The 22,077-nt window shown below is 45.7% G+C and overlaps 1 protein-coding gene across 1 annotated transcript in view; it reads right to left on the bottom strand.

Annotated features, from left to right (window-relative positions):
* Nucleotides 1-6,030, bottom strand: part of ZSWIM8 (zinc finger SWIM-type containing 8) — a 55,098-nt gene extending 49,068 nt beyond the window's left edge. The window contains exon 1 of the mRNA XM_060236658.1: nucleotides 5,777-6,030. Coding sequence (XP_060092641.1) covers nucleotides 5,777-5,954 — 178 coding nt within the window. The 5' untranslated portion in view covers nucleotides 5,955-6,030. The remainder of the gene's footprint in view (nucleotides 1-5,776) is intronic.
* Nucleotides 6,031-22,077: the final 16,047 nt, after the last annotated feature.

The raw sequence follows: 22,077 nt of genomic DNA, 5'->3' as shown, positions 1-22,077 counted from the left end.
CAGCCAGCATGGCCAATGGTTCCAGAGTTTAAAGTGGAGGATCTGCAGTTTTGATTTACTATAATATTGCTAGGAGCCCCACTCTGTGGTGCAGAGTGGTAAGCTGCAGTACTGCAATCCAAGTTCTCTGCTCACAACCTGAGTTCGATCCTGGCGGAAGCTGGGTTCAGGTAGCTGGCTCCAGGTTGACTCAGCCTTCAATCCTTCTGAGGTTGGGAAAATGAGTACCCAGCTAGCTGGGGATAAAGTGTAGATGACTGGGGAAGGCAATGGCAAACCACACCGTAAAAAAGTCTGGCAAGAAAACGTCATAATGACTCAGTGCTTGCACCTTTAAAAAATATTTTTACCTTTTTATAATATTGTTTAAGCAGTCTAAAAAATAACTATTCTACCAGGAGCATGGACTAGCAAGCAACAGGGCAAAGTCTCAAAATGCAGCCAAATCTGCAACAAAGTTGAGAAATTTCATATTGCATGTGGTGGCCTTTTCCCCACTACCAGGTGGGAACAGAGACATTTGGTAGAGAAATAATTGTGCTTTTGTATGAATGGAATCTGGAGGCATGAATTCTTCTTCCCTCTCTCAATTCATGCACAGCAATGTAAGGGCTCTTTCTGCTTGGGCTACTTGAGGTTACATTTTAAAATGAGAGTAAAAATATCCTTAATGCATTTGTGGTTAAATACTGAGTGGTGCCTCGTGAAACGCCACTAAAGCAATTGGCTGTAATAAGGCTTGCTGTTTGGAGTGGGTACACCCTGTTGGTCCACAGATCTGTCCAAAGACGAGAAGAACTGAAGCTGCTACTTAGAATAGCCATGTAGACAACACATCAGCAAAATAAATCCAAAACATCTGGTGGCCTGGCTTTAAAGCTGAACTGCAAATCCAGACTTTTCTCGCTTATCTCTTCCTGGGGGCCATTGTTCCACTCCATTCGGAGTACAGGGTGGGATATAAATCCAATATCCTTCTTCCTCCCACTGTTAAGAAGAGAGCATGCTCTTCCAACAAGAGTCTGAATGGATGACCTTCAGCTCCACAATTCCAGAGGAGGAGGAGGAGGGGCTTGATGAAGGCATGTGCCCCTGAGGCTAATCAGCAAGACCGTGCAGGAACCTGGTGTGAAAAGAGGGCCTTGCGAAGAAACCTTCCTGCGTGCCCCTTCCTTGCTGCCACTTCTGGTTTCTCCCCCTCTAATCTCAGGCTCAAATCCCCCTACCCAGTGAGGCTCCCCGACTGCCCCCACCCATCTGCCTGGACCCCAGCTCTGGGAGAAGGGGGGGGAGGAAGAGCCAGTCCCAGCTTTCCCCTCTTCACCTATCCCTGGCTAAACTCCATGGATGGGGGTGTGGGGGTGACATCCACAAGGAGCTTTTTCTGCAAAGGGCACCCTCAGGTCTGCAGAACACTCGCAAAGAAAAGCACGAGTAGGAAAAAGATTAAATCACATTGTGTCAAATGACTTCCCCATCTACAGATATCCACTAAATTCTGGGCTGCACCAAAAGGCCATGAGGCAGAATCAGCCCTCCTGGCTCTTCAACTTCCATGGGCTCGAAAAAGCAAAAGAAAGTGGAGACAATTCCACAGGATTTCACGCTTCAGTGCAGCGCTTCCCGCCCCCCAACAACCCATGGCATTTTGCTACAGAGCTCCTGCCACCTCCAGCACGAGCTTTTTGGAGATCTTGGGGGGCATGGGGGCGAAGTGGGGGTGAGAAAGATCCACAATGGCAACTTCAACACATAAAAAAGCAGAACAAGATGTTAGTAAACTGACAAATACAAAACAGTCTATCCATTTTAATCTGATGTTTGACACAACATATTTAATTTGGAAGAATCTTTCTTCAGGCTTCCTCTCATATTTAACCAAAACACATCACTAAGCCCAGAATATTAGCTGAAGCTTTTGGCTAAAATCAAATACACAGTGATGAATTATGCTTTTAAATGTTATCTTCACTTCTGTCACCAGTTTTTATTTGTAAAGGAATCTGTGCTCTAAATCATTAACAATTCTACTGCATATTACCACAAGAGAGACATACTGAATTCACACTCTTCACATCAGTTTGGTGGAGTGATAAGAGTCCATAGACTCTTATCAGGGAGAACCAGGTATGATTCCCCACTCCTCCACTTGCAGCTGCTGGAATGGCCGTGGGTCAGCCAGAGCTCTCTTATCTGGGAGAACCGGGTTTGATTCCCCACTCCTCCACTTGCAGCTGCTGGAATGGCTTTTGGTCAGCTATAGCTCTCTTATCTGGGAGAACCAGGTTTGATTCTCCACTCCTCCACTTGCAGCTGCTGGAATGGCCTTGGGTCAGCCATAGCTATCGCAGGAGTTGTCCTTGAAAGGGCAGCTTCTGGGAGAGCTCTCTCAGCCCCACCTACCTCACAGGGTGCTTGTTGTGGGGGAGGAAGATACAGGAGATTGTGAGCAGCTCTGACATTCAGAGTGAAGGGTGGGATGGTGGCTCAGTGGTAGAGCATCTGCTTGGGAAGCAGAAGGTCCCAGGTTCAATCCCCGGCATCTCCAAAAAAGAGTCCAGGCAAATAGGTGTGAAAAACCTCAACTTGAGACCCTGGAGAGCCGCTGCCAGTCTGAGAAGACAATACTGACTTTGATGGACCAAGTGTCTGATTCAGTATAAGGCAGCTTCATATGTTCATATATGTTCATATATAAATCCAATACCATCATCTATACTATCGGTTTGGCCCCGAAAATGCTTACACTATACAATGATGAGCATATTCATGTAAACCACGGGATGCTCTGTCCTGAATGCGGATCCTGCATTCTCTTCCAGCACATCCTGACATCAGTTCTGATAGCATGGTAACTGTATGTTATGTAATTGAAACCAACAGTTAAACTGAAAAGCTATGCCATTTTTAAAGCTCTTCTGTAATTTTAGGGGAGTCTGTCATAATATTGGACAATCTACTCTGCATCCCGGAAATGGCAGCCATAAAATGAAAAGGAGTTGTGAGGCAATACCGAGTAATGAGTCTGCCTCTGCTTAAGCTACCCAGCCTCAAAGATCCCCAAAGAGTGAGCCAGATTCCATCCAAGCTGCCAGCTCATTTCCTTCCCACCTCATTCCTCACCCTCGTTTGCAACCACATGAAATGCCACGCTGAGAAACAAAGGAAGTCAAAATACATTTCTGGACAAGTGCCACCATTCATCGAGCAGGAAAAAAAGTGAGGTTCCTCTGGAAAGGTCACAGTTCACTTTTTCAGAGCCGGCGGAGCACACAGATGCATGCAAAGAGGGACCCCCCTCAGCCGACCCCAGAATCTCTGGTGAATTCTGTGATTTTGGGGATTCAGTTCCAGTTCCTTCACCAGCTTCACAAAAGCCTTCATGATTTCTCCACTCGCTCTTTCAAGATACTGCTCACAACACAGTCCCCAAAAAGCCCACAACACACAGCCCCCAAACACAAGTGTCCCAATACAGGTGCACACAAGAATAGCAGAAGTGAAAATGGCAGCATTTAGCACAAGCATCAATTTTAGAACATGCAAAGCACTTTCCTTCAACTTTTTAGCAATATGCTAAAGACATACCTGTGGGAGAGAGCCTCTACAGCAGGGGGGGCCAAGCTGGGGCTCGGGAGCCACATGTGGCTCTTGAAGCTCTCTACTGCCCCACTGGCCGGCTTGGAGAAGGCATTTATCTCTTTAAATCACTTCTCCAAGCCAAGCCAGCTGGTGGCTTGGAGAAGGCATTTAAAGTTAAAGTTCCTCTCTTTCCACCTCTCCCTCCCCCATATATTTGCTTTCTTTCCATTTTTCCTCTCTCCCTACCTCCCATGTGGCTCTCAAACATCTGATGTTCATGCTTTGCGGCTCTCAAACCTTTGACATTTATTCAATGTTGCTCTTACATTAAGCAGGTTTGGCCACCCCTGCTCTACAGCATGCACCTGCCTCAGAAAGACCAGGGGAGGAGGGGGCAGCTCAGCTACACCCTTGGCTCCAGGTCTCTCTCTAGACTGTGGGAAAATCTATACTTAGACCAACCTGAACTTCTTGGAAGAGTAAGGAAAATCATTTCATGAACACTCACGTTTCATTTTTATTCCAATGGTTTCATTTCCTAGCTAGCAGGGGAAACTAAGTCTTCATCCTATTCCACCCCTCAAATCCTTGCAGTATTTGCAGAGAAGAAATTTGTGGAGGCTCTATCTCCATGTAAAATAGTATCCTTTCCAAATAAGTCTCAGTTGCTAAAACCTACTAACTGGAGCAGAACCTGGCTACACATGTGACATTTTAGTCTGTAGTAAAATACATCACCTAATCATAAACCTGGAGTGAACATAAGTTTGTCATTACTCCCCACCCCACCACAGAAATGACTGAGTTTATACTTTGATGTAACACTGGCAACACAAGCTACAAGATAAACCACAAAGTTTCACAAGAAAAAGCAAGAATCGTCTACTACGTCTAATAAAGTTAAGGTCATCTTGATCAAAGAGCTTTGGACTGCTTCACACCAGTAGAGAATACAAAGAAAAAGTTCAGTTTTTTTTTAATATTACAATCTACCAACCACAACCCCACCACATTCAGAGCCTTTTCTTTTTCCAACTTAAGGAATAGGGATACACCAGCCTCAGAAGAGAGTTTGACCACGTGTTGGAAAAGGGAATCAAACTTCTCTAAATGGAAGTTTTAAACATTATAATCCTATTTTTAAAAAATGATCATGTAACACATCTTATTTGTTTGGGCAGTGGTCAGCTTAATACATTAGCATGCACATGGGGAGAGATGCAATACCAGCATCTTAACAAAATAGCTTCTGCACATTTCAGATAGCCAGAATAGCTGTGGTCCCCTATTATAAGGAAGGTGAAACATGTTTGTCAGAGTAACATCATGCCATGCAAAGCCATGCTCAGAGGTCAGGTTTTACTGAACCTCACTGGAATAAGGCAACTAAATTTTCAAAAAGGAAACAAACATGACTGACAGAAAACAATTATTTGCAACTTGTACATATACTTCCAAGTTCATTTTGATTCAACAAGTGTTCCACTAACACTTGTTGAATCAAAAAGAGCATGGCAAGACAATTCCGGTGATGGACACAGGCATTACTGTATCACACTCGCCTGCTAGCAGGAGTTTTGTTTCCACTCAAGTTCAGGTGTTTTTTTTTAAAAACCCAGCAATTAAAAAGAGACCATCATCACTCAATATAAAAACTTTGTATTACATAGTCAGCTCTAAGGATCACGAGGGCAAGGTGTAATCCCGATTAAGCATCCAACTAGGTCATTCCCTGCTGAATCCATCAGAACAAGTCTATACATTCCTGTTCAGCGATGAATGCTAGAAGACTGCTGCAGGCAATAACGTACCAACCAAAGAGCAAAGGCACGCTGGAAAAGAGGCAGCACCCTACAGTGTTCACTGACAAGAGTTTCTGAAACATGCCCAGTTGTAGTCCTGCATTTACTTATTCACGAGCAAGCCGCCGCAACTTCTGAAGTGCTTCCTTCCAGTAAAGCACATATCAAAATGCAGCCAAAAGCTCATCATAACATCTCCCACCCCACTTAGCCCAAGTACCTGCCCCTCAAATCCTATGACAAGGCAGGTGAATGCAATAAGAAAGGGCTCCTTCCAACAAATAAACCACTGGTTCCAACTGTGCTGCTGTCCTGAGCGCCTCTCCACTGACTTTGTGCAATCCTCCCTACAGGCGAATGCAGTAAGAAACGCAGCACTGGTTCCAACTCACCTTTCATCTTGACGGTGGGGGAGTTGGGTCCCGCGGACTGCTTCCGCCATCCTCTCCAGTTCTGGCACAGGCTCTCGGCCTCGGAGATGAAGGAGCAAAGCGAGTCTTCCTCGAAGCGGTCCGAGTCCTCGAAGGAAAACCTCTCCCCGTCCTCCCACTCCGCGAACATGAGTTCCATCACATCCAAGAAGCTCGGGGAAGGGGCGAAAGCGGGCTTCTCTCGGGGAGAGAGCCAGCAGCAGGGCTCCAGGGCAGCCTGGGCGGGCGGAGGAGGCTGCTCCAAGGCCCGAGGCCTCAGAAGGGAGGGAGCAGAGGGGCTTGGATTGGCTCGCCTGCGCTCAGCGGCTTCCCCTCCCCGAGGCCGGGCGGCTCAGCGGGGCCTTCTGCGGCTCCATGCCGGGCCGGGGGCGGGAGAGGAGGGGGCAGCGCGGGGCGCCTCTGCCTGCAGGGCCTTCCTGAGCCTGGCCCCGCCGAGGGGCCGCCTCCTCCCCCCGCCTGTCTTCTGGGGAGGGCCCGGCCAGAGGCTGAGGCGCCGGAGCCGCTGCTGGCCGAAAGCTGAGCGGGGCCTCCTTCGACCCCCGGGCCCTCCCCCTCGCCAGCTGAAGCCCGCTTCCGCTCGCACGGCTTCCTGCTTCCGGCACCTGCAACCATCGGAAGGCACTCCTAGACGGGGCGGCAGGAAAAGGGCCTGCCTCACCGGAACTTCCGGCCCGAGGGGAAGGGGCTCCCACCCCGTTCCGCCGCCTTCGCCACAGAGAGACGGCAAGGGGGGCTAGAGCGGCTCCGGAAGTTGGGTTCCCTTCTTTCCTTCCTTGCGCTGCCTGAGGGCGACGATCGCCAGAGACCGGCCCCTCAGGCGTCCCACTCAAGGCTGCCACCCTCCCGGTGGGGACTGGAGATCTCCCGGAATAGCAGCTGAGCTCCAGAGACTGGCCCCCTCAGGCGTCCCACTTAGGCCTGCCAGTGAGATAGAATACAAACCAAGAGAGGTCGCTATAATGGACAACACAACAAAAAATACAAACTTGTGACCAATTTACTAAGAAATATATAGAAACCAGTCCAACTGTCCAAAACGTGTACATTCAAGTCCCAAAGCAGTGTGGTGACAAGCCAATCGATTAAGTACTTGTTTCTTTCCAGTCTTCATCAGAGCTGGGACCAATATTGATTCAACTATATAGATTCCTTACATAATTTTTAAAAAAGGGAACACAGAGCATCTCCAACATTCATTTCACATCAGCTACAGCTCAGTATGAGGCCTCTTGCACCAAGATCTCCGGGACTTACAGCTGAGGTCCACAGTGCAGGGGGGGAGCTTCTTTATCTATTTTAAGCATTCTCCTCCTCCTGCTTCAGAAAGTGGGCTGTGTGGCAATATCCCCTATGAAGGTCCCTCCCCTCCCTAAACCCTTTCCTTCAGTCTTCAGCTACTTCTGAACCCAGAGTTGGTGCCCCTGCTCCAGGAACCTTCTCAAGCCAGAGTTGGCTCTTCAAGCTCAGTGAGCAAGTTGAAATTATCCAAAACACAGAAGACGGGACTTTTACACCTGAGAATGCCTCAGGCAGAAAGGAAAAGGGTTCACCTGTGGAATGTCTGCTTGCTTCACTTTTCCAAGACACAAGAGTGTGACTTAATATGGCCAATTTTTATTATTGCTGCTCTGAAAATATCAAGTCCCTCGCCTAAAAGAGTAGTCCCCAAGCTAAACCGCCTTCCAAGATGAACATGAACATATGAAGCTGCCTTATACTGAATCAGACCCTTGGTCCATCAAAGTCAGTATTGTCTTCTCAGACTGGCAGCGGCTCTCCAGGGTCTCAAGCAGAGGCTTTTCACACCTATTTGCCTGGACCCTTTTTTGGAGATGCCGGGGATTGAACCTGGGACCTTCTGCTTACCAAGCAGATGCTCTACCACTGAGCCACCGTCCCTCCCCATATTGGGGGTGGGGGGAGAATGGGTCTCTTCCTTTGCTGTTAAACGCTGGGTTTCAGGCAGCATTCTGAGACATACAGCCAGCCGGTATCTGAAGAGGCGTGCCTACATGCAAAAGCTTATCTCTAGAATAAAACTTGGTTGGCCTTAAAGGTTCCTGACTGGACTGAGACTTTGTTCTGCCTGCACTGCAGTTAGGGAATGCTCAGCTCTGGATTAGGTCTGAAGAGAAGCCCTGGGAAAGACTTCCAACACAGTGTACATCCCCCCACCTCCACAAAGGAGGTGACCTGATTCTATGCCTATTTACTCAGAAGCTCAAGAGGCCTTGCTAGCTACGGCCTGCACTGTGGTTGGGCGTCCCCTGCTTTCCATCGCCAAGTCCAGCTCTGGCAAGACCCCCTGCAATGATGGAGACACATCCCTTGTGCAAAAGAACTTGGGGGTGGAGCTCTGGGGTTGGGGAAGTCAAAAGGAATCCTGAGGATTTGGCCGGCAACTGCAATGGCCAAGCACCATGGCAGGATTGTGCACTTTGCTTCTCCCACCTGCCAGGTGGGGGGGGTGTCCACGTGCAACTGATTTATGGCAGCCCCTCCTGAGGTTTTCAGGACAAGAGACATTCAGAGGTGGTTTCCATGACCTCCTCTGACTTCTTTGGTGGCCTCCCATCGGAATACTAATCAGGGCCGACTCTGCTTAGCTGCAGAGATCTGGACAAATAGAGGTGGCTTGCCATTGCCTGCCTCTGGTTAGAGACCCTGGACTTCTTTGGTGGTCTCCCATCCAAGGACTAACCAGGGGCAACCCTACTTAGCTAAGATCTGATGAGATCAGGCTAGCTTGGGCCACCAGGTCAGGGCACGTAGGGGGTTACAGCGGCCACATATCGCCTGCTTTTCTGGAGCCTTTGATGATATTTAAAGTGCATCCCGGTAGGGTCTCTCAGTCCACTGTGTTATGTATTGAACATAACCGCTCAGGCGAATCGGGAGACCCCAACCGTAGCGAGAGCCTGCCCCCAGGAGCAGGGGCACCCGAGGAGCCGCAAGGCGCTGACAACCCTGGGCCGGTGGCCTCCCCACGCAGGGAGTCCGCAACCCTGCCCGTGACGGAGGCTGGGCCCCCGGAGGCACCGGCGACCGCTCCGACCTCACCAGCTATTCCGAGGAGGTCTAACCGGGAGCGCACGGCACCCGCTTACTTGCGGGACTGTGTCCTGAGCCAGGAGGGAGGAGTGTTATATATTGAACATAAGTAACCAGACCTCATGGTGATGGCGACTAAAGGAGACCCTGGGGTCCCCGGATGGAGCTCACCTGAGGCCCCGGCCATCAAGATCTGCGGTGGGAAGTTTGACCGACCAGGATTGGCCTGGTCGGATGGGGGGGCTGTACCGGGCAATGTATATAAGCGGGGCCCAGCACGCGTGCTCCCTCTCTTGTGATGTACTTCTGATTAAACTATGGCCGTTTTCACATTAGCGTTTACTCCGGGGTGGCATCCCATTTACCTCCCGATCTTTTGCTCGATTTCACACATGTTGCTCCACGGTCACGGTTTGATCCGCGGCTTCAGCAGTTTCACCCCACAGTATCTGGATGCGCATGTTAGCGGAGTTTCCTAAACCTGCGGATCCACTCCGCGGAGTTTGTTGTGGGAAATTCATCCCGTTCCGCATCAACTGCTTTGGGGGCGGCACCCTCCTCTGCCTTTCAGTCCTCCCACTCCATCCATCCCCTTGGGTCGTGCACTTCAAATCATGTTCGCAGCTGGCCTGGCCAATCATCAGCCATTCGTGGTGCTTCCCAAACGTGCCCGCCCGGCCATTTTTTTTTAAACTTCTCGTTCCTTGCGTAATAGCGATACTTCGAAATTATGAAATTTCAAAACATCAGGGAATCAAAACGTCATATTTCTTTGAATGTTGAATTGCCTCAATTGCCATTTCTATGATGGTTTAAATATAAGCCAAGACAGCTCCTCAGAATAGCTCCTGTAGGTTCCCTAGAGCTTATGCTGAGTAAAAGCCTAAACCATTTTTTTTTTAACCAAAGCAGTTTTCGGTTTTTTCAATGTAAGAGATATAACCCCCCCTTTTTTTTTTAACTTCTGCTTAGTTGCGTTACTGGGATATTTCGCAACAACGGAATTTCGTCATATAAATACTGCAATATACATCAGGGTCGATCCCTGCGGACAATTTTTTTATTGGGGGGGGGGGTCTCGCGAGAATTGCGACTGCTGTATGAGGATCAGGGAATCGCCCACATCACTGTGAATTAGCCAATGCTGGGAGGCTTCCAATGGGAGTGACAAATCATGATGCGAGTAGCAGCAATCGTCACAATTTGCATGAGCCGAACAGAACACTGGGAGGAAGAAGGGACCGGTATTACTGGGCGCCATTGAACAGCTTACTGCCTCTACCACCGCACAGCAGCTACGTGCAATGGCATCCAGCAGCAAGCCGATCGGCGCTCGTGGTGTTTCCTGGCGTGAGAGCGAAACAGAAGCCTTGCTGTCCATTTGGACTGAGGATAAGATCCAGAAGGCACTGGCCGCTAGCCACAAAAACATAGATGTCTACGAGGAAATATCTAGGGCAATGCATGCCATGGGACACAAGAGGTCGGCGCATGAGTGCTGCACTAAGACTAAGGGCTTGCGTGGGGACTACCGGAGATGGGTTAGCTGCGCAGACTGGAAGATCCCCAGTTTACTGCGCTCACTATGATGTGCTGGACCGCATCCTTAGGAAAGATTAGTTCGTGCGTCCCCCAGTCATCAAGAGAAGCTGGAAGATGCAGTTTTACAAGGCAAACAAGGCAAACATGCCGAATCAAGGATCAGAGAACATCTATTCCGTGGACCTCCAAACAATTAACACTGCTGATCTCGGGACGCACACCACTGAATCACCTCCTGGTGAGTATCCAGACCATGCAGTGCTCCCTGCTGTGTACTGCTTATGATTTAGGCTCCCTTTTTACACATAAGGAAACCCACGTAAGGGATTCCTTAGTCATGTACTCCAACCTTCACACCTAGAGTGGTTGCTGCGGGGTGGCCGGTGATAGGAAGCCATGCACCAGTATCCAATGTGCGACTGGAGAATCCCACGTGATGCGGATGGGGGACACTTCAATGAAGGGCAACGTGGTTGTTTGCCTTATTATACTCGCTGCACTTATTATACTCGCTGCACTTCTCTGCCTTCTGTCTACCCTCCCTGAGCTAGCGCAATAGTATTGATTTTTCAACATTACTATAGGCTCAAGCAGCGTGAACCCAAGCAATGCATTCCAGGACCAGGACCAGGATTTTACTGCTGAACATCCAGCTGAGGAGTCATTGCGGGGTAAGTGCAGCATGCAGTGCTTTGGAGAACTGTTATGTGGAATATGAAAGCTTTTAATGTAACTTAGAAGCATTGCCCAGGTTACAATTGCTGAACCCTTGACATCAATAAACCTACCAACACAATTAAGCATACAAAGATCAATGCATATTGGAGATGCCATGGACGCTGTAATTACTGCTTCATGTATGAGCAGAACTGCTTCTGAAGAGATGGTACATGAAAGTATTTTAAAGTAAGCATGGGCTTTGAAGAAGAAGATGATATTGGATTTATATCCCGCCCTCCACTCCGAAGAGTCTCAGAGCGACTCACAATCTCCTTTACCTTCCTCCCCCACAACAGACACCCTGTGAGGTGGGTGGGGCTGGAGAGGGCTCTCACAGCAGCTGCCCTTTCAAGGACAACCTCTGCCAGAGCTATGGCTGACCCAAGGCCATGCTAGCATATTCGGACTGCTAAGAAAAATGGTAATCAAAGATCCGCCAATGCGGTCTAAAGATCTATACCGCAGTATAATTGTATTTACTAGACTGGTTTTTAATTTATGTTTTAATGTTTTATTGTTCTATATTGTAATTCTAATGTTTTATTTATTATGATGTGTTTTTATGGATTGTTGTTAGCCGCCCTGAGCCTGCCAAGGTGGGGGAGGGCGGGATATAAATGAAATAAATAAATAAATAAATAAATAAATAAATAAATAAATAAGTGGAGGAGTGGGGAATCAAACCCGGTTCTCCCAGATAAGAGTCCGCACACTTAACCACTACACCAAACCGGACCACTAAGCAGGTTGAGGAATGAGTCATGTATCAATTTCAGATGACGTTGATGAGGAAGAAGGGTGCAGTATCCAAAGGGGAGGATCTGGAGATGCTGTCCTCTCAGAACAGGAAGAAGGAGAAGGAGGTATGTTTGTGGGCTTTCTGCTTAATCCACAACTGCGATGCTGATAGCTGCAGTAGAGTAGTACATGTCAGTAATGGGAACTTGTATAGTTACTCAAACATGGGGTGTATGGCCACAGTTCTTCAGGCAATGTAATCTTTCCATCCTTCTGCTTTGAGATGCTTCAGGAGAGGAGCTGCCGGTATCATCAGCACAGCAAAGAAAGGATGAGAGTCTGCAGAACGAAGGTCAACGTCAACGAATGGTTGCCATGCTGAATAATGTAGCTGAAAGGATGATGAGTCGAAGTATTCTGGATCATGTTGACACCATGCAGTGCTTTGACAGAATGCTATCCAATGAAGACCGCAGGTTCTCTTTCTTAGAGGGGGAGGGGGAGTGTGACAGGCAGGCTTTGAAAGAGGCCACAAAGGAGACTGTGGATGTTATGAGGGCAGCTGTGGATATGCTAGGCAATATTGCCCAAATTATTAGGGAAGGTAGGACACAGGCAAGGGTAGGTGAGGTACCAGCCACTGCAACATCTCCACCATCTGTCACAAATAGGCAGCTACACCTCAACTGTGATTGCAACAATACTCGGGGAGCACTACCTTCAGATATAGCTTACCCGGTTTTGGCAGAAGACTCTATGCCTGAGAGTCAGAGCCTCCTGTGTCCTGCACCCTGCTCAAGTGGCAGTGTGGTGGCTTCCCGTAGGGGCAAGAAAAGATCTTGCACAGGGAAGCAGAGGGTGTATTTTGAGCCCTAAAACCATTTCCTTTGGGATAAAACATTGACTTACTGTTTTTTCGTAATTCTACATAGCATTCTATTAAGCTCATAATGTAGTTCATAGTGGAAAGTGGTTGATCGGATTCATACCGGCTCTGAGGAGATATCAAGCAATGGTAAATCTAGATAATTCCATGTAACCATAACAAACATTCGCTTAGTGTTTTTCAAAAATTAACCCTTTAATTCTAATCAGTTTACAATGGCATTCTTTGTGCGAAAAGATTCAATGGATTCATACAAGCACTGAGGAGATAGAAGCACATAGTAACTATGTAATCTTATATAGCTATAACAAACATGTACTTACCGTTTTTCCATAATTCCCCATAGCATTCTATTAAACTTACACTAGTGTTCATAGTGTAAAGCGATTGAACGGATTCATACTAGCACTTTGGAGATATCAAGCATTACTAAATTTATATAAATCCATGTAACCATAACAAACATTCGCTTAGTGTTTTTCAAAAATTAACCCTTTTATTCTAATCAGTTTACAAGGGCATTCTTTGTGGAAAGAGATTGATCGGATTCATACAAGCACTGAGGAGATAGCAACACTTGGTGACTATATAATCTTATATACCTATGAAAAACATCAACTTACTGTTTTTCCAGAATTCTACTTAGCATTCTATTAAGCTTACATTGGTGTACATAGTGGAAATGGATTCATACCAGCACTGAGGAGATATCAAGCAATACCAAATCTATATAATTCCATGTAACCATAACAAACATTCGCTTAGTGTTTTTCAAAAATTAACCCTTTAATTATAATCAGTTTACAACGGCATTCTTTGTACAAAGAGATTGATCAGATTCATAAAAGCACTGAGGAGATAGAAACATAGAGTAACTATGTAATCTTATATAGCTATAACAAACATCTATTTACTGTTTTTCCGGAATTCTCCTTAGCATTCTATTAAGCTTACATTGGTGTACATAGTGGAAACGGATTCATACCAGCACTGAGGAGATATCAAGCAATACTAAATCTATACAAATCTATGTAATCATAACAAACATTCGCTTAGTGTTTTTCGAAAATTAACCCTTTAATTCTAATCAGTTTACAACGGCATTCTTTGTACAAAGAGATTGATCAGATTCATAAAAGCACTGAGGAGATAGCAACACTTGGTGACTATGTAATCTTATATACCTATGACAAACATTGACTTACTGTTTTTCCATAATTCTACATAGCATTCTAGTAAGCTAACAATGTAGTTCATAGTGGAAAGTGATTCAACGGATTCATACCAGCACTGAGGAGATATCAAGCAATACTAAAACTATGTAATTCCATGTAACCATTACAAACATTCGGTTAGTGTTTTTCAAAAATTAACCCTTTAATTCTAATCAGTTTACAATGGCATTCTTTGTGCGAAAAGATTCAACGGATTCATACAAGCACTGAGGAGATAGAAACACATAGTAACTATGTAATCTTATAACAAACATCTACTTACTGTTTTTCCAGAATTCTCCATAGCATTCTATTAAGCTTACATTGGTGTACTTAGTGGAAAGCCATTGAACGGATTCATACCAGTACTGAGGAGATATCAAGCAATACTAAATCTATATAAATCTATGTAATCATAACAAACATTCGCTTAGTGTTTTTCAAAAATTAACCCTTTTATTCTAATCAGTTTACAACGGCATTCTTTGTACAAAGAGATTGATCAGATTCATAAAAGCACTGAGGAGATAGAAACATAGAGTAACTATGTAATCTTATATAGCTATAACAAACATCTATTTACTGTTTTTCCAGAATTCTCCTTAGCATTCTATTAAGCTTACATTGGTGTACATAGTGGAAACGGATTCATACCAGCACTGAGGAGATATCAAGCAATACTAAATCTATATAATTCCATGTAACCATAACAAACATTCGCTTAGCGTTTTTCAAAAATTAACCCTTTAATTCTAATCAGTTTACAATGGCATTCTTTGTGGAAAGAAATTGATCGGATTCATACAAGCACTGAGGAGATAGCAACACTTGGTGACTAGGTAATCTTATATACCTATGACAAACATCGACTTACTGTTTTTCCGTAATTCTACATAGCATTCTATTAAGCTGTAATGTAGTTCATAGTGGAAAGCGATTGATCGGATTCATACCAGCACTGAAGAGATATCAAGCAACGCTAAATCTAGATAATTCCATGTAATCATAACAAACATTCGCTTAGTGTTTTTCAAAAAGTAGCCCTTTAATTCTAATCAGTTTACAATGGCATTCTTTGTGCGAAAAGATTCGAAGGATTCATACAAGCACTGAGGAGATAGAAACACATACTAACTATGTAATCTTATATAGCTATAACAAACATCTACTTACCGTTTTTCCATAATTCATACAAACACTCCAGCAGTTCAGCTACCTGGGGTGCATCATCTCCTCAGATGCCAAGATCGACAAGGAGATTGACAACAGGCTGGCAAAGGCAAACCGTGCCTTTGGCCGACTGCACAAAAGAGTGTGGAGCAACAAGCATCTGAAAAAAGGCACAAAGATCAATGTTTACAAAGCGGTTGTGATGACAACCCTCATCTACGGCTCCGAATCGTGGGTTTTATACCGTCATCACCTGCGACTCCTCGAGCGCTTTCATCAGCGCTGCCTTCGCACCATCCTCAACATCCACTGGAGTGACTTTGTGACCAACACTGAAGTCCTCAAGAGGGCGGAGGTTACCAGCATCGAGGCACTGCTGTTGAAGACGCAGCTGCGCTGGGCAGGGCATATTTCTAGGATGGAAAACCACCGCCTTCCCAAGATTGCCCTGTATGGCGAACTCTCCACCGGCCATCGAAATAGAGGGGCACCAAAGAAGAGGTACAAGGACTCCTTGAAGAAATCCCTTAGCACCTGTCACATCAACCATCACCAGTGGTCTGACCTAGCCTCAGATCGCAAAGCATGGAGGCACACCATCCACCAGGCTGTCTCTTCCTTTGAGAACGCACGCATAGCTGGTCTTGAGGACAAAAGGAGATTGAGGAAGAATCGCACTGCTATAGCACCAACCCCAAATCAGACTTTTCCCTGCAGCCACTGTGGCCGGACCTGCCTGTCCCGCATTCGTCTTGTCAGCCACCAGCGAGCCTGCAGCAAACGTGGACTATTGCACCCTTCTTAAATCTTCGTTCGCGAAGCCAAGCCGAGAGAGAGAGAGAGACAAACACTGAGGAGATAGCAACACTTACTCTGTAATCTTAAAAAGCTATTACAAACATCTTCTTACTGTTTTTCCATAATTCTACATAGCATTCTATTAAGCTAACAATGTAGTTCATAATGGAACACGATTGATCGGATTCATACCAGCACTGAGGAGATATCAAGCAATACTAAATCTATATAATTCCATGTAACCATAACAAACATTCGCTTAGTGTTTTTCAAAAATTACCCTTTTAATTCCAATCAGTTTACAATGGCATTCTTTGTGGAAAGAGATTGATCGGATTCATTCAATCAGATTCATACAAGTACTGAGGAGATAGCAACACTTGGTGACTAGGTAATCTTATATACCTATGACAAACATCGACTTACTGTTTTTCCATAATTCTACATAGTCTTCTATTAAGCTCATAATGTAGTTCATAGTGGAAAGCGATTGATCAGATTCATACCGGCTCTGAGGAGATATCAAGCAATGCTAAATCTAGATAATTCCATGTAACCATAACAAACATTCGCTTAGTGTTTTTTGAAAATTAACCCTTTAATTCTAATCAGTTTACAATGGCATTCTTTGTGGAAAGAGATTGATCGGATTCATACAAACAGTGAGGAGATAGCAACACTTACTAACTATGTAATCTTAAAAAGCTATTACAAACATCTTCTTACTGTTTTTTCATAATTCTACATAGCATTCTATTAAGCTAACAATGTAGTTCATAATGGAACGCGATTGATCGGATTCATACCAGCACTGAGGAGATATCAAGCAAAACTAAAACTATATAATTCCATGTAACCATTACAAACATTCGCTTAGTGTTTTTCAAAAATTAACCCTTTAATTCTAATCAGTTTACAATGGCATTCTTTGTGGAAAGAGATTGATCGGTTTCATACAAACACTGAGGAGATAGCAACACTTACTAACTATGTAATCTTAAAAAAGCTATTACAAACATCTTCTTACTGTTTTTCCATAATTCTACATAGCATTCTATTAAGCTAACAGTGTAGTTCATAATGGAACGCGATTGATCGGATTCATACCAGCACTGAGGAGATATCAAGCAAAACTAAAACTATGTAATTCCATGTAACCATTACAAACATTCGCTTAGTGTTTTTCAAAAATTAACCCTTTAATTCCAATCAGTTTACAATGGCATTCTTTGTGGAAAGAGATTGATCGGATTCATTCAATCAGATTCATACAAGCACTGAGGAGATAGCAACACTTGGTGACTAGGTAATCTTATATACCTAGGTAATCTTATATACCTATGACAAACATCTACTTACTGTTTTTCCCGGGCCGAAAGAGGTGAAGTTGCAAAGCACCCACAACCGAGCTTTCTCTACTATGGCTCCACGCCTATGGAACAAACTTCCAGAGGAAATGCGGGCCCTGCGGGACCTTGAACAGTTCCGCAGGGCCTGCAAGACTACCCTCTTCCAATTGGCCTTCACTGATTGAGAGGGAAACTGGTAATGAACTCGCCATCATAAATGTAAACGTAATTATAGCACTAGTATATGTTATTAATTTTAGAATTTTAATCAGAATCAGAATTTTAATTAAACTGTCAATGTAGTTTTATCTAATATTGTATGACCAATGTATGAAGTAATGCTGTTAGCCGCCCAGAGCCTGCTCCGGCGGGGAGGGCGGGATACAAATAAAAATTGTTGTTGCTGTTGTTGTTGTTACTGTTTTTCCATAATTCTACATAGCATTCTATTAAGCTAATAATGTAGTTCATAGTGGATAACCCTAACCCTAACCACTAACCCTAACCGTAACTGATCATTTCGACCCGCTTAGCCTGGAGGAAGTTGACGGAATCCTCTCCTCTGCGCGCCCTACAACTTGTGATTTGGACCCATGCCCCTCCTGGCTAATTAAATCTTGCCTGAGGGAGCTTGAATGTCCTTTACAGGACATCATAAATAGATCCCTCTTGGAGGGGCGCTTTCCATCATCTCTGAAAGAGGCTTTGGTCCGACCCCTCTTGAAAAAAAGTACAGCAGACCTGGCCGAATTGGCAAACTACCGACCGGTCTCTAATTTACCGTTTTTAGGTAAAATAATAGAGAGGGCAGTGGCGTCGCAGTTGCAGAGCTTTCTGGATGACGCTTCCATCCTAGACCCTTGCCAGTCCGGCTTTCGCCCGGGTTATGGGACGGAGACAGTACTGGTCGCCCTGGTAGATGATCTCCAACGGCACCTGGATCGGGGCGGTATGGCGGTGCTAATGCTGCTAGATCTGTCGGCCGCGTTTGACACGGTCGACCATCGGCTACTGACCCGCCGCCTCGCTGATATAGGGGTGAGGGGGTCTGCCTTACAATGGCTCTCCTCCTTCCTCGAGGATCGAGGACAAAGGGTGGCAATTGGGGGCGAACAGTCCCGGAGGCGCACACTGGATTGTGGAGTGCCCCAGGGGGCAGTTCTCTCACCAATGTTATTTAATATCTATATGCGCCCTCTTGCCCAGATTGCCAGGAGACATGGACTTGGGTGCCATCAATATGCTGATGACACCGAACTCTATCTGCTGATGGACGGCCGGCCTGACTGCGTCCCTGAGAATTTAGACCGGGCCTTGCAGGATATGGCAACTTGGTTGAGGGGAAGCGGGCTGAAACTGAATCCAGCGAAGACAGAAGTCCTTTGTCTGGGTCGGGGCGCTCGGGAAGGGGAAATACCTCTTCCGGTCTTCGATGGGGCGCTGCTGAAAGTGGCGCACCGGGTTAGGAGTCTGGGAGTTTTACTGGAGCCTTCATTATCAATGGAGGCCCAGATTGCAGCCACTGCCAAATCAGCCTTTTTCCACCTAAGGCGGGCAAAGCAGTTGGCTCCCTTCCTAGAGCGCCAAGATCTGGCAATGGTACTTCACGCAACGGTCACCTCGAGACTGGATTACTGTAATGCCCTCTACATGGGGCTGCCTCTGTACCGAACCAGGAAGCTGCAGCTGGTGCAGAATGCAGCGGCTAGACTGTTGTTGGGGCTTCCTAAATGGGAGCACATACAGCCTGGACTGCGCGAGCTGCACTGGCTGCCAGTTATATACCGGGTTCGTTACAAAGTGCTGGTCATTACCTTTAAAGCCCTATATGGTCGAGGACCTGTCTACCTTAGGGACCGTCTCTCCCCATATGAACCCCAGAGAGCACTGAGGTCAGCCGGGAAAAACTTGTTGACTACTCCCGGACCGAGAGAGGTGAAGCTGCAAAGCACCCGTAACCAGGCCTTCTCCTCTGTAGCCCCGAGCCTATGGAACCAACTTCCAGAGGAAATGCGGGCCCTGCGGGATCTTGAACAATTCCCCAGGGCCTGCAAGACCTTCCTCTTCCGACTGGCTTTCGCTGATGAAGAAAGAAATTGCTAATGATAACCGCCATCATAAAAGAACAAATAGCATTAGCACTTTTATCAATTTAATTTAATTAATTTTTAAACTTAACCAGAATTTTAATGTTCGATGTTTAAATGTAATTTTGTTTTCTTTGGTTTTCCTTGTATAATTGAAATTTGAATTGATGCTGTCAGCCGCCCTGAGCCTGCTCCGGCGGGGAGGGCGGGATACAAATAAAATTTTGTTGTTGTTGTTGTTTGTTGTAACTGCGGTGCTGAAGGGAGGAGAGAGTGGTGGAGTTTAACGGCATAGAAGGGGAAAGCCTTTGGATGGTGTAAGCAGGAGGAGGAGTGGCATTTTACACCAGCTACACCTTGGCCGTCAGGATACCATTAACTTGCATATTTGTACTTTCAAACATTGATAATTGCCAGCAATAGAGTTTCTAGAGCAACTGTGTTTTCATTTCTATGTGGAAACCTGATAATTTAAAATTCATACCTATATTAGACCATAAGAAAGGAACAGCTTTGCTGATTTTCTTCTCAACAAGCATTCTTTTAACTGTATGGCAAGCAGCAAGATGGTTGGGGAAAGGATTGCTGATGGGAGATGGGAGAGATGCCAGCCTGCTTCTTTGTGCCGGCCTTCTCTGTGCTGTTGGCAATTCTGGATGTGCCTCTAACAGGTCTGTGTTGGTTTTTCTAAGGTGGGAAGAAGAGAGTGAAATAAAGATGGCAAGATGAAGCTCTAGAGCAGGGGACGGCAACGTGTTGCTCACCAGCACTGTTCCCTGGTGCCCGCCTAAGTGGCTTCAGGAAGGGGGGGGGTGATGCCCAGCAGAGCCTGTGCCAGCCACAGAAGCTCTGGAGGGCTGTGCTGGTTTTGTCTTAGTTATTTCTTCAGCAGCAGCTGCCATCACAGTCCTCCATCCCACCACAGCTTGCCATCAGTTGATCAGTGAAGCTGGTTGCGGCGCACAAGGAAATATTTCTATCATATGCAAAAGACATCCTATTATAGGGTTGCCAATCCCCAGGTGGGGACAGAAGATCCCCGGTTTGGAGGCCCTTCCCCCATTTCAGGGTCATCAGAAAGCAGGGGGAGGAGAGGGAAATGTCTGCTGGGCACTCCATTATACCCTGTGGAGACTTATTCCCTTAGAAAATAATGGAGAATTGATCTGCGGGTATCTGGGGCTCAGGGGGGTTGTTTTTTTGAGGTAGAGGAACCAAATTTTTGGCATAGCATCCAGTGCCTCCCAACAAAATACCCCCCAGGTTTCAAAAGGATTGGACCAGGGGGTCCAATGCTATGAGCCCCAAAAGAAGGTGCCCCTATCCATTATTTCCTATGGAAGGAAGGCATTTTAAAAGGTGTTTGGTCCCTTCATATGTGATGGCCAGAACTCCCTTTGGAGTTCAACTATGCTTGTCACACCCTTGCTCCTGGCTCCATCCCCAATGTCCCCAGATATTTCTTGAATTGGACTTGGCAACCCCATCCCATTAAGACTATTCATATGAACATATGAACATATGAAGCTGCCTTATACTGAATCAGACCTTTGGTCCATCAAAGTCAGTATTGTCTTCTCAGACTGGCAGCGGCTCTCCATTTCATTTACTCAGCAAGTGTACTACAAAATATAATTTAAAAAAATCAGTTTAACAGCAATGATCCTTTTAAAAAATACTGTAGTGAGACTGGGTTTCAAGGACCAGAAAGACACAGGTGCAAGCAAAAACTGTTTAAGGCAGCAAGGCAATCAATGTAGCTAAAAATGCATACCTCATATAAAATAATTCTATCTAAAAGCAAGATTCTTAATGAAACAAAACGATGCACCAGGAACTGGGACTGAAGAATTGCTGTCTGAGGCAACAAAACAAAGCAGGAAAAGTTTGCTCCCCCTTAGAAGTCACTTCCTGAGTTGATCCATTATACTATAGTTCTCTCTTTGTAAGTTTTGCCCTTCAGAACAGTTCCATTTTGCACATTCAGAAAAACAACAGAAGGGGCGGAGCGTCGCGGGAACAAGGCAGACGCAAACTAAGAGAGCTCCGCTAGCCTCTCTCCCCAACTGAAGCCTACCTTAAAACACGGACTCCGATGTCAGCAAAAACGAAAGAGAAAACGGCTCGCCAAAAGAAGAAGCAGTTACCTAAAAAACAACTGTCTCAGCTTATTTCTCGCCAGAAAGCGCAACGAAGGTTAGTGATCTAAACGTGTGCTCTCCGCTTGATTTCAACATGGCCCCCAGCCCGGTTAATTCTCAGCCTAAAATGCCAGCTACTCCTTCTCAAGAGGAGGACAGTCTGATTAGCCGGAAAGACTTGGATCTTTTGAGACTTGATATCCACAAGTACTTTAATGACTCCATTGTAGAACACATCAGACCCTTAAAGGAGCAGGTCATAGAAATATCTGAGGACCTTGCTGCTGCTACTAAAATAGCAGAACGATCAGCAGAACTGGGTCTGGCCCTTAAGGGGGAAATTGCTGACGTTAAAGGAAGAGCAAATAAAATGCAAGACAGGCTGTTAATACTGGAAAATAAATGGAGAGCTTTAAACTTAAAGCTATGTAGATTTGACGAAGGAGCAGAGGAAAAAAATGATTTACTATTTATTGCAGGCTGGCTCCAAGAGAAATTAATGGTGGCAGAAAACATGGCGGTGAACATAGTTTAAGTACAACGGTTGGGCCCCATAACTTTGGCAC

Source organism: Heteronotia binoei, chromosome 4, assembly GCF_032191835.1.
Source record: "Heteronotia binoei isolate CCM8104 ecotype False Entrance Well chromosome 4, APGP_CSIRO_Hbin_v1, whole genome shotgun sequence".
Taxonomy (NCBI): Eukaryota; Metazoa; Chordata; class Lepidosauria; order Squamata; family Gekkonidae; genus Heteronotia; species Heteronotia binoei.
The sequence above is the reverse complement of the archived record's forward strand: the minus strand, read 5'-3'. Positions and strand labels throughout refer to the sequence as shown.